The following is a 13,611-nucleotide window of genomic DNA, read 5'->3' as shown; positions in this document are numbered from 1 at the left end:
TAGAGCATTGTCCAGCAGATGTTAAAGATGTCCGGCAGCACCTCTTTTTAGCACTGTGACTTCTGGCCTAAGGAATTTGTGCCTCTTGTTCATTGTAACTACCAAAAAAGACGTGGCCCATTTGGTGATCTTTGCGAGCTGTGGCCTTCTTGGGGCAGCACCTCCTGTAGATATTGTCAATGATGGAAGGATGTTTCCTCTTGTGGGAAATATAGAACAACAGGACATGTAATTAGAATGGTGAATTTGCACATTCAAGGCAGATATGGTGGTTCATAAATTGAGGTTCTCTTCCCTGATAACATTATGGAGGCTGAGTCTTGGAATGTACACAAAGCCATGATATGTTGATTATTAATCTTTATGGAACCATTAAGGATGGATGGAAAGCAAAAAAATGTTTGCACATTAAACTGGAATACAGAACACTCTCCATTCACATTACAGGTATGTATCGCTTAACGTCCATGATACATTCTGTGAAATCAGACGTTATGTGATTTGGACGTTGTGCGAACACCGTATTATATATTTTGCCTCTGCTGCTGCTATCTCTAGGAGTGGTTTTGCTGCGTTTGGGAACCATGATGCACTTTATGGTATATTTTCGAAAGAAAATTAAACAGATAACGCTACTACACAAGATTGGTTACGTCCGCTACGTCACGTTCTTCGATGGGGACTACAGACGTATATGCAATCGGACGTTGTCCGAATGGACATTAAACGGCGCACACTAGTATTGAAAAGGCATCGCTGAGGGTGAATGTCAGATTTTAATAATTTGCTTTTTGAAATTAATCTTTAAAAATGTCTGTTTCTCTATGGCAGAAACTCATAACATTTGTGGTGCATTGAAAGTATGATGGGAGATGTGGCATAGGTAAATTTTTTTCAACATTTCTGTTTGTAGAATGTATTCAGATCCCAGCATTAATTCTACTTGCCCTTAGCAGTGCAGACCTTTGCCAATATAATTGGTGTCGTTTGCTGCTAGAAGATCTGCTAAAGACAAGTAGACTTAATTTGTCCATAGATCCCTCAGTTACTACACAAGTTAATATGGTGGTTAAAGTTTTCAGCCCAGCACCCCCATAGTGTTAAAAGTCTACCTTGTGCTTACATGGAGAACAATGATTCTGCTTTAAAATGATTCTGTGGCTACGAAATACTCAGCAGGAGTACGGAATCCCGGGCACCACCATCCAGCTGATTATTTATGTAACAGACTTTTCCCCGAGCCATTGGACAATCAACCTACTGACCTCTGCTGTGCCTATTGTCTTGTTTATTATTTATTGTAATGCTTGCACTGTTCTGTGTACTTTATGCAGTCCTGGGTAGGTCTGTAGTCTGGTGTAGTTTTTGTGTTGGTTTACGTAGCACCATGGTCCTGAAAAACGTTGTCTCGTTTATTACTGTGTACTGTACCAGCAGTTAAGGTCGAAACGACAATAAAAAGCGACTTGACTTGACTTGACTTTAAACCTATCTTACACAGTACCTGTGTGCTTTACAGCTGCTTCAAAATCAATATGATCCTTGAGCTTGATGGTTTTTAGCAAGATATGAAATATCTGGTTCATGTTGTGACAGCAAAAGCCTTAAGTCCCTACGAGTATCACTATCCAAGCGGTTTCTGTTCTTTAAGTATGTGGTTCACTGAACTGAAGTTCCTTTCAACAAGATAGGAGAATGGAAATGCAATGAAGAGCACTTTGACTTTTCTCCAAAGACCAGGAAACCATATGATAGTGTAGCCACATACCATAAAGTATTTTTGCTTCTTCATCATTCTGAATTTTGATAATTTCTTGCAAGCTCTCTTCCTGTCCTTCCACCTTACAAAGAAATGGGTTAATTACCCAGTCTGGTATTTCCAGATTGTTCAAATCCTTGAATTGATTCTGAAAACCCTCCTTCAGTTACTGCAGGTATAAACAGTACTCTTGCAAATCACTGTCTGTGAAAGAAAGTGCCATACTTCCCATGCAGGGAAACTGTCAGAGCATTCTCCCAACGTTTTGCTTAAATTTTTCCATTAAAAGGGGGCACTGTATTTTTTGCCAAGATTAAATTGAAATTCTCGCCCTGCATTTTCATATCTGCTATTTAATGGATGGGCTTTAATTTTGTTGATTTGCAAGTCCATTTGCAATCCATTGTAATTCATTATCAACATCTTGCAGCCAGGGACATTTATCAAGCATGACTCTTGTAGTATCTGCTTTCAGCAAAATTGAAAGAGTTTTGCTTGAAGAAGTGTCTTGGAAACTTTCATGAATTGTATACACAATGATTGTTCCTCAAATCTTGAAAATTGAAACAGCAATTGTAGGTAGCCATATGGATTCGTCTGTACTTAAGTAAAAATACTTGTGATGTTTGGAATCATGGATGATTAAAATATTTTCTTCTTGAGTTAAACCTTGCAATATGTAATGCAGGGCCATTATCACAATAGAATAAAAAATAAATTGTATGCTAAGTATAACATGACAATTTAAATGAGGAAATATTGAAGCGCAGCTATGCTGTAAATATCAAAGTAAGAAATTATTGATAACCCATAGAATTCTTGTCCAGTCACAGATTATCTATCTGAGCACTGAATACACTTAAGGATTTGGCCTCATTAGCTTTCTGGGATAAGAAAATACAAGGGCTTGCAATTGTTTTAGAAAAGAAGTTCCTCTATATGTTGTTTTAAATGTTCATCTCCTTATTTTGCCTCTATGTCCCATAGTCCTGTACTCTCCCTCTGAAGGAATAATCTTCCCAGCATTTTACCTGTCAATCCTTTGAAGAATTTTGTATGTTACAAGAAAAGATTCTCATCCTTCTGAATTAGAATCAAATCTAAATTGTTCTACCTTGTCTCATGGGGCATTCCCTCAAGTCTCAGATGATATTATTGAACCTTCTTAGAATAGTTTGCAATATCCCTTTTCTTGTATAAAGTGACCAAAACTGTTCAAATATTATACATAAATTTTCACTAATGGTTCATAGTTATTGTAAAGCTCCCCCAGCTGAGTTCTCCAATTCCCTTGAAATAAAAGGTCCTGTTCCATTTGTCTCCCATTGCTTACATGTGAGCTTCGGTTTTCTACAATCTTTTTACATTTAAATCTGGTTTTGAAGTTCAAAGTAAAATGTATTATTAAAGTACATGTTACTACAATACCGTGCAAAAATCTTGGGCACATTTTTTTTTTTTTTAAAAACTTAAGTGAAGGTACTTTCAAAATGTTTATAATCTTTTTTTAAAAAAATTACTAAAAATCCTACATAATGCAGCTCGGGCGAATACTGCAGGTCTTAAACAGACATGGGTGGATGAATTGGTATAGAATTGACAGAGGATGTCTGGGATGAGTGTTTAAAAGAGTATATATGATTGTTTGGTCAATGTTAGACACAGACTCATACAGTTTAAAACATTACATAGACTCCATTATTCTAAAGAAAAGTTGCATAGCTTCTACCCAGATGTTTCGCCAGTTTGTAATAGATGTAAATCTGTGAACAGTAACTTGTCACATTCATTCTGGTCACGTTGTAAGCTTTTTGCATACTGGAAAAGTATTTTTCACTGTTTCTCGGAGGCTTTTGGGAAGCGGTGGGAACTGGACCCGCTCATAGCCATCCTTGGAGCAACAAGCTCCTTATCTTCAGCCAATAAGTATGAAAAAGTGGCTGTATTGTTTGGAATGGTGATTGCTAAGAAGTTAATCCTGCAAATGTGGAAAATGGACTCAGTGCCTACGTATGATCTGTGGCTGAGAGAACTGGCAAACACTTTACATTTGGAGAGACTGAGACTATGTAATGAGGACAGAGGGGGCATCTTTGAAAGGATATGGTGTCCTGTATTGGACTTTCATACGGGATGAGGATTGAGGTTTTTGGTGCGGTGCACCTCTGCTGTGTATGTTTACTTTTTGTCTTTTTTTTCCTTTTGCTGCTCAATATTTAATTTGATTTTGCTATGGTTGTGGTTTTTGTGGTTGTGCTGTTTTTTCGTTAGTTTTTTTTGTTAGCTTTTTCCAAGTCTGCCCACATAAGACAATAAAATATTTTTTTTAAATTACTGAAAAGAGAAGTAAACAGTATTTGATGTGAACACTCTTTTCCTTTTAAAACTGCATCAATTCTCTTAATTATTGTACTCTTAAATTCTCTTAAATCTGTTGTACAAATTTGTAAGAAAATTGATTCGTAGGTTGGTCCTGACATCTTGGGGAACTTGCCACAGTTGTTCACAAGACTTTGGCTGTCTCATTTGCTCCTGTCTCTAGCTAATCCTAGATGATCTTGGCAATGTTATGATCAGGGCTCTGTGGAGGCCATCTGAAACCATATTTTTTTAAAAAACCTATGGTGCCTTTAGACTTTTGCGCAGTACTGTGTCTACTACATTTAGATTTATCATCTTACACTTAAATTCTATAGTCTTTCTATATTTTCATTTATGAAAAAAATGTATGAACAAGGAGCAGTAGCGGACTGCTCAGCCTCTCAAATCTGAACTCTGCTTTCCTATCTAATATTAATAAATTTTGTTTGTCTGTCTTAAATTAGTTGTCCATGTTTTTAAACATTGACCCTAACTTGGGATCTTCCCACAAGGAAGAATTCGCTCCATATCTTCTCCAACAATGCCACTTGGGCATATGTTTCAATGTAGAACTTTTTGCTTGTCTAAACTGTCAGATTTGAGTTTTACCTGTCCCATCTTTCCTTGGGGATAACAGGTTTTTATCCAGTAAACTTAAGAAATTCTTTCTTTGGATTATTACCCTTCCTTAAAAGAGACCAGAATTATACAGTGATCTCTGTCCTAAATAACAAAGGCTTATCTTCCTCCTTAAATATTCACTTCCTCTGGCACAGTCTTGTGTGTCTGAGCTCTACCATTTCTTGCCACTTGGATAATTCAATTCGCTTTCAATTCATTTCAAGTTTAATTGTCATTTAACTATATATGAATACAGCTAAATGAGACAGTGTTACTACAGGTTCAAGGTGCAAAGACACATACCCAACAGTCAGACACAGTGTACCTTTTTTACTGAAAATTTTCTGCAAACATTGTGACATTTCTCTCTATTATGCTCCATTTGCCAGATCTTTGCCCGTTTCATTTGTATCTCTTTGCAGCTTCAACTCTTGACAATTTGCTTCCCTGTCTATTTTTACCCCATCAGCAAATTCAACAATAGTTCTTGAGCTACCTTTTTAAAAGTTATTAATATAAATAATAAAAATAATTGAGGCTCTTGCACTGATCTCTTTAACACGCCAATATTAATGTGGTTGAAAACTTGAAAGTTTTAAGAGCTTTGGTAACAATGGTATTACTTTTGTTTGCCTAGTCTTTGCCTATGGTGCTACAGGATCTGGCAAAACTCACACAATGTTGGGATCATCAGAGAAACCAGGGGTGATGTACCAAACTATGAAGGAGTTGTACAATCGAATAGAACAGCTGAAAAATGAGAAAAGCTGTGATGTTGCAGTTTCATACTTGGAGGTGAGGTTAAATATTTGAATATTATTTGATGTTGTCTTGAGGAAATGCCATTTGGTGTTCATAATTGCAAGGTCATTCTCTTTGATTTCAAAAATGCATGGTTGATTTGCCATCTGTTAAATGTTTAAAAGTAGAATTATAATCTTCATAGCTTCATTTCTTTCATGCGATGGGAAGTTATTTAGCCGGAAGTTGAGTGATGAGATGATTCTTGTGTAAACCTTTTTTGTTGTGCCATGACTCTTGTATGATGAGGCACTGCAAGATAGTTGAGTTTTATACAATATAATGGTGGAAGGAGAACAGCAGAAAGATTCATTGTTTTGCTATATCTAGCCAAAAATGAACTTTAATTTTTAAGAATATCAAGTTGTTTGATTTGTTTTAAGAGTACAGTCGGCCCTCCTTATCCACGAGGAATTGGTTCCAGGACCCCTCGTGGATACCAGAAAACACGGATGCTCAAGTTCCTTATTTAACCTGTTGTAGTTCGGTGGACCTTAGGACCCAGCGAAACCCCAAGACCTTATTTAACCTGTATCAGTGCGGTGGACATTAGGACCTGGTGGCGGAGCTCTGAATCCACAGTGTTTCTGTTCTCTAAAATAATCACGATCACAATTGAAAATAAAATGGAAATAATAAAGCAATTGGAAAGAGGTGAAATGCCATCGGTCATTGGAAAAGTGTTAGGCTACAGTCGGTCAACGATCGGAACAATTTTAAAGGATAAAGTGAGAAAGGCCTTGCCCCGATGAAAGCTACAATTATTACTAAGCAATGCAGTGGTTTAATTATTGGGTTTTGGGGTTTGGGTTTTTGATCCTCCACATCAACCAGGCAAGGATAGAGAGCGCGCTCAGGAGCAATCTGTCACTGGATCGACCTCGAGAACTTTTGTTCCCGAGCCCGGCACTGAAACATATGTTCTTAAGTGTTTTATATGCACAGAAAGGTAAAATATATACTATATACTAAGACTAACATTTGACTAACTGACGCTAAATAATACCGGATGTTCCTGTTCCGACTTACTTAGTAAGAGAACTTAAGATTTTTTTTTGATCCCGATCCACAATAACCTACACACAGCCTCCCGTATACTTTAAATCATCTCTAGATTACTTATAATACCTAATACAATATTAATGCTATGTAAAATAGTTGTTATACTGCATTGTTTAGGGAATAATGACAAGAAAAAAATCTGTACATGCTCGAACAACAAGTGCTGGAAGAGCACTTCCAAGTTTTCTCAATTCGCGGATAAGGAGGGCTGACTGTAAATATAATTAATTGAAAACTAAATTACCTAATTTAGTACACCACAGACCTTGTCTTTAATTCAAATGAATAGCCCCACCATTCTTGCAGTTATTCTAAGTACAATAGAATGCAGATTCTAGCGAAGGGCTACCAGCAAGTTCGTGAATTCCAAACCTGATAGCATCACCTGGAAAATCAACCCAGTTTGGAACTTGTTCTATAAAAATTGCACATCTGCCAATGCATTGCTCATGATTATCAGAAAACTGTCAGATTCTAAATGAGCGAGTAGTTTAATTACGACATTTGACAACTGAGCTGGATCAGGTAGAAGTTTAATTGTTTTTTGCTCTGCATGTAATTCAGAGCCAAAGATGATGTACTCTATTATCATTCTTCTAGTGAATTAGCAATTCCTGCATGAGGCCAGCACTATTGGTTTGAGAGCACTAGAGTGAAATCTATCTTAAATTCCAAACAGCTTCGCCCTCTTTCCATAAGAGAAAAAATTGTAACCCAGACTTCTAAGAAATTTGCCTATAACTTCCTGTACAGAATGCATAGGATATAATGGATAAGCAATGTCACATTTTCCATTTGTTTATTAATCCTGTTATAATTCAATGAAAGCATCAGAATTTGGAAGGCATGGGAGAGGGGTGTTGATTAATATGTCAGCTGGTGATAATCCCCTTTAAAGTACTGATGTGCGAAGGAGTCTGCAGCAAGTAAATTATAACTTTGTTTTAAGGTATACAATGAAGAAGTACGCGATCTATTGACCAACTCCAGATCTCTGGCAGTGCGAGAGGATGCTCAAAGTGGAGTCGTTATCCAGGGATTAACACTACACAAGGTATTAAATAATTGAGTTATAAGTGTGAGACAGTAGTCAACAAGGTCAAATCCCTTAGATTCAGGAAGGACATGGAACCTGCAGTATTAAATAGATTGTTGAAGGGCAAGCAACCCTTTTAGTCTTTGCTTCTTAGCATGTCACCACAGAAGTTTGTATTGTGACCTAGGTCTGATGTATGTGAATTTGATTTTAATTTCTTTAAACTACAGAGTTGAATATTGTTTGTTTAATTTCTGAATGGAGGGTATTTTGGTTTAGCTTTGTACGCTATACATAGAATCATCTTTTCTATAAGAAAATACCTTTTCTGAAACAAAACCTTGAGTAATGGGTGCCAAGACTGGATTCATAATTGGCTTGACTTTAAGAAACTGATGGTGGGGCATTGGTGTTCTGCTGAACAATAACCACAGTGACCAATGCTGGTGAAACTTGTACATTACACTTGTACAATCCAAATTTTTCATATAAATAAAGCATGGTTAGAAATTCTGTTGAATAGATGGCATCACAGACAGCAGAAAAGTTATCAACATTACGGGGGGGGGGGGGGGTTCTTGTTCAGCTAGGACTGGCAAATGGTTTTCGGTTCAGTTGAGTATGGAGTGTTGAATTTGGGGAGCCAAACCAGAAGACTTGTACAGTAAATGGTAGTATCTTGTGAGACTGAAGGACCTTGGAGTACCAAAACTTTATGAAAGTGGTGTCACAGTTAGACAGGGTGGTGAAGAATGCACTTGGCGCAATGGCCTTCAGTGTGGAAGTATATCAGTAAGGAAACTGATGTGGACCAAATGAAACTAGCTTTGTTGGATAACTTGGTCAGTTTGGATTAATTCAGATAAAGGGCCTGTGTCAATGCTTTATTACTATGGGAATGTGTTCAGAAAATTGGCACTTAAAAATTTACCAGAATTCCTCTATATTTATACCAGAAACAGACTTGGGTTTTTGAAGTATAACTTCATAGAGTAATTCTTCCATTTGAGAATAGTCTATAGCTTCAGTTTTAAAAAAATAAATAAATTGGGGCACTACGGAGGCGTAGCATGGCGTTGTTACAGCTCAAGGCATCAGAGTTCACAGCTCAATTCCAGCGCTGTCTGTAAGAGGTTTGTATGTCTTTCCTGTGAGCACATGGGTTTCCTCTCAGGCCAAAGACATACAAGTTAGTTGGTTCTTTTAAATTGTCTTGTGATAGGCTAAGTTTAAATAGAGAGATTGTTTGGTGGTGCGGCTCATTGGGCCAAAAGGGCCTGTTCTGCACTATCTTTAAATTAAAAACATCCTCCTGGCATCCCGTACCACATACAATTTTTCCATTCAATTCAGTTTCTTATTTTCTAAAGGACCAATAGTCTTGCTGACCAAGTTATAAAGTGCAGTAAAAAAGCAAAATACTATTATTGCATTATTCTATTTCTGATGTTTCTCAAGGAGAGTAAATTGCATGGCAAAATAGTTTTCTTGATCGTCAGGTTTCATGCATGTGTTCATTATTACAGTAAATGTTTTAAACACAAGTAAAATTTGCCTTAGTGGAACATACATAGTTAATAAACTTTAAAATGAAATTTTGGTTTTAAACCATCTTCATTGCAAGTTCTGTACTATATTTTACAATTCTCATTTCAATGAAGAATATTGGTTTAGTAATGGTTTAAGTAGTGGCCATTAGATCCAGAAAACTTTCCCCCCACATGAAGATGCCTTGAACAGTGCATTACACATTTAATTTGGGGAAAAAATGAACAATTGATGTAATGCTTGCCCTTTAATAAAGATGTTGCCAAACCAATATCAAAAGTCTGCAACTGATTTTTGTCAGTCAAGGAATGAGTAAACGAATCATAAAAACATTTTTTAAAAAGTAGTCTGTTCAACCCTCTCATGCTTGTTTTATCATTTATTAAGATCATGGATGATCTTTTATCTTGGCACCATTTTCCTGTACTATCTTCCATATCCGTTAATTGAGGGTTTTATATATACTCATAAACTGAACCTCTTATTTTTCTAAAAATTCTTTGCTTCTTAGGAAACTTCATCTATCTTGAATAGCCAGCTCACTGTTTTGAAACTCTGACCCAAGTTTTAGATGGTCTCCAATGGAGGAAATATCAATTTTACATTTATCTTGAGTTCCATAAAGATTTTGAACGTTTCAATGAAAATGCCGCTCATTCTGCTCAGCTTGATTTTAGGCCTGGACTACTCAATATTTTCTCATGACAAACCTGTCTAATCTGGTTTGCTAGATTTTACAATGGTAGAGGCAATGCTTTTTCATTCCATGTCCTGAGTGAATGGTAGTAAAATTAGTTGGCGTTTAATAGCTGTTCACTATCCAAAGATCCTACTGAAAATGTTTGTGATATCGATGTAGAATCAATCTAGCTCATCAAATTTCCCTCTGTTAAGTATGGGACTCTTAAGCCACTTTGTCAAAAACTTTAAACAATTAAAAATGGTTTTGCTGATTTAGGAGAAGATTTGCTGTTTTAAATTTTGACAATAAACGTCATTGGCATAGTGAACTGGGATATGTTCTATCTGAACTAGGCACAAATTAAAGTTTTAGTTTTTCTAATTGTCGTTCAAAAGCTAAAACTACTAATCCTAAAAATAATTGATATGTTCATGTCCCTTAATGTTTTTAGCTTAAAAACTTTGCTATTGAAGAATTCATTAAAGTAAGCCATATAATAAAGTGTTGCTGGTAGCTCAAACTGTCTGCTTTGCAAATTGAGACCTCATCAAATTTTTATCTTTACATTATTAAACTGAAAATAATGTCAGGGATTGTATTTTTTTTAATTCTCTCTACCACATTACTGAGAATTGGCAGAAAGATGTGTGCTATCCTGCTCTCTTTCAGTAAGTATTGGTCTCAATATTGCATGCTAATCTGGAAAAAGCATTATTGAAACTGGAACATTATCTAACTATTCTTTTTGCATTACTAATGTGTTTGGGAATGATACTGTTAAAATATTGACTAACTTAATGAAATTGAAAGTCTCTTGTAACAATTCTTTATAGCCTACATCTTCGAAACAGCTCCTTCAGATGTTAGATTATGGAAATAAAAATAGAACACAACATCCTACTGACGCCAACGCCAATTCTTCGCGTTCTCACGCTGTGTTTCAGGTACTTCCATGGATAGAAACTTAATTCTATGTTATTTTCTGAACTGTAACATTGATAAAGACTCTCCACTTTAATCTGATGCTACCTTTCATTCTGTAATGCCAACACAGAAATTATAAATGCAGAGCTTCCATTTTATGAAAAGCCTGGAACTATTGCTTGTATTTTGACCAGGTTTCTTAGTATTTCTGAATAGGTAAATATTTTTTTTTAAATGTATGATTTGACAAAGTGTGCATATTTTATACATATTCTATTATGAAATGATTTTGAATTACTTTTTTGAGAAAGAATCTATAAATAGAATGCAATTACAAGTAAATATCAATTCTGTTATTGGTATGCAGCTCATTTCTCTTGGTAGTTTATCAAAAGTTTCATTGTCTACTTTTATTCTAGCTATGCAGAATGTAGCAAGGAATGGACTGAACCAAGTTGGAGCTAGAGAAAGCTCATTTGTTTTGTACTCGGATTTCAGACCTTTGTTTTTCAGTGTTTTATACAAAACAATTTATTGTATGGTCTACTTTTATGCACTTTTCTGAAATATTAAGGAAGATAACTGCATGTTAAATATTTTAATTTTAGTATAGTTCTAGCCTCTGGTATTGTACAGCAGATTTTTTACATGGTTCATTTTACAGATTTATTTAAGGCAGCAAGATAGAACTGCAAACATCAATCAAAACATTAAAATTGCAAAAATGTGTCTTGTTGATTTGGCTGGATCTGAACGTATTAGTTCTATGAATATGAAAGCAGCTCGCTTCAGGGAGGGGGCCAATATTAACCGATCTCTCTTGGCTTTGGGAAATGTCATCAATGCTTTAACAGATTCAAAGGTAAGAACAAAGTTCCTTATCCTCTTTACATCTTGTCAAGGATGCTTTGTATTGGATCTGCTGCAATCTTGTCTTTCTCCAATTTGTTCCTGAAATTTGAGTTAACAGCTCATTTATTTTGAGGGAGGGTAGGAAAGTGTTTAGATTTACTATGGCCTGAAATGTAATTTTAATGTTTAAAATATCTTGTGTTTATAAAATACACCATGAATTTGATGTTTGATAGCGATCTTAAGTGGAAGTGAAAAATTTATCTTCAGTTGGCCAACAGAAGATGACTGTCTTGTTATAATTCTGTTTTGAACTTGATCATGATGATGTAGAACATAGAACAGAACAGCACAGGACCAGAACCTTTGGCCTGTGATGTTTTGCTTCTATAATATTTGTCTCCAATGCGACCTTGGCATTGTATTCTAGGCACCCCACACGTCTCCTTTGAACTTACCTCCTTTCTCCCTGAATGCATGTTTCTAGTTTTAGGTATTTAACCCTGTGTATCTATGCCTCTTATAAACCCCTATGAGATCTTCCCTCGGCCTCTGCTGCTCTAGAGAAAGCAATTAAGTTTTCCTTGTAGTACATGGCTTCTATTCCAGGTAGTATCCTGGTAAATATCTTCTGTGCCCTCAAAAGCCTCAACATCCCTTCTTCAATGGACTGACAAGGATTGACTGCAATACTCCACATGCAGCTAACCAGTTTTACAAAGGTGCAGCGCAACTTATGAATTCAATGCTACGACTACCAGTATTAAGCATGCCGGATACAGCCTTATCCTGCAAAGGCACTAGACCCCAAGATTCCTCTGCACATCAACATTACGAAGGGACCTGCCATTATCTGTGTACTGTCCCTTTACATTTGATCTCCCAAAGTGCAACAGCTCGCATCTGGAATGATTAACTCCATCTGTCATTTCTTCTCGCACTTGCGTCAAATCTTTTGTTAATATTCTACACTATCCACAACACCACCAATCTTTTATCGTCTTGCAGCCTAACTAACCTACCTATCCATGTTTTCATCCAAGTCACTTATGGACCGTAAGCCAGAAAGTCTAAAATACTACCCTTTGCTCTTTAAGGGCAAGATGACTCTGAATTCAAGCAGCTAAGTCACCATGGATCACATGAATCTTGATCTGAATAATCCACTCTGAAGGACTTTGTCAAACACTCCTTACTTTATGAAAATCTTTATGAAAATTGTACACTTTTAAAATAATACAACTTTTCTGTGGCAGTGCAGTTGGATTATTACCTCCCTGCTACAGCATGGAACCTTTTTCGATGATCAGAAATACTTAAGCCAAAATCTGAATAATAGATTTTTGACATCTGTTTGGCTTCATCTTATTACTTTATCTCTTCCCATGGATCACTGGGGCAAACTTCTAACTAAAGTTGCTCACATTGTAAGCCTTGAACATGCACTCAGCTTATTCCATTGTTGTTTTACCTTTTGATTGCTACAATAGCTGAAATTGTTAATGGTTCTCCTTTGAGTACTTTTTAAAATTCCTGTCTTCGGCACTATAGTGTCTGGAATTTAAATTCTTGTCCTTTAAAACCTTGTTAAACTACCTTTTGAATTTTTACTTTCTTTGTCTTGCAGGCCACTGAACATTTGTCACCACCCTAAATCTAACCTGCTTTTATAGATGAAACCCTCCAATAAGATTTCTGGCAAGATTGCAGTACTATAATGGTTCTTAAAGATGGAATGTCATTGTCATTTTGATAGTAAAGTTGCTAACTCTCCGAGCTCTCAACAGTCTTTTATGAACAATATACAGATTTCTGACAACCCAATCTAAGCATTGAAGGCAGGAGTTTTCAATTAAATGCTGCTGTGTTTGATGAATGCCAAGATAAATTCAGATGTATTTCAAACTAGAATTAACCTGTTTGATTGACTACCTTGTCGATACCAATTAGGAAAAGCACTATCTA

At 36.2% G+C, this 13,611-nt stretch overlaps 1 protein-coding gene across 1 annotated transcript in view; it reads left to right on the top strand.

The window, feature by feature from the left end:
- The window catches only part of kif18a (kinesin family member 18A), a 100,241-nt gene that overhangs the window by 8,928 nt on the left and 77,702 nt on the right, over positions 1 to 13,611 (top strand). The window contains exons 4-7 of the mRNA XM_073049707.1: positions 5,379 to 5,536; positions 7,554 to 7,658; positions 10,704 to 10,814; positions 11,459 to 11,656. Of these exons, the coding sequence (XP_072905808.1) occupies positions 5,379 to 5,536; positions 7,554 to 7,658; positions 10,704 to 10,814; positions 11,459 to 11,656 (572 nt within the window). The remainder of the gene's footprint in view (positions 1 to 5,378; positions 5,537 to 7,553; positions 7,659 to 10,703; positions 10,815 to 11,458; positions 11,657 to 13,611) is intronic.

This window comes from Hemitrygon akajei, chromosome 6 (genome assembly GCF_048418815.1).
Source record: "Hemitrygon akajei chromosome 6, sHemAka1.3, whole genome shotgun sequence".
Classification (NCBI taxonomy): Eukaryota; Metazoa; Chordata; class Chondrichthyes; order Myliobatiformes; family Dasyatidae; genus Hemitrygon; species Hemitrygon akajei.
This window is presented reverse-complemented; position numbering and strand designations above follow the sequence as displayed.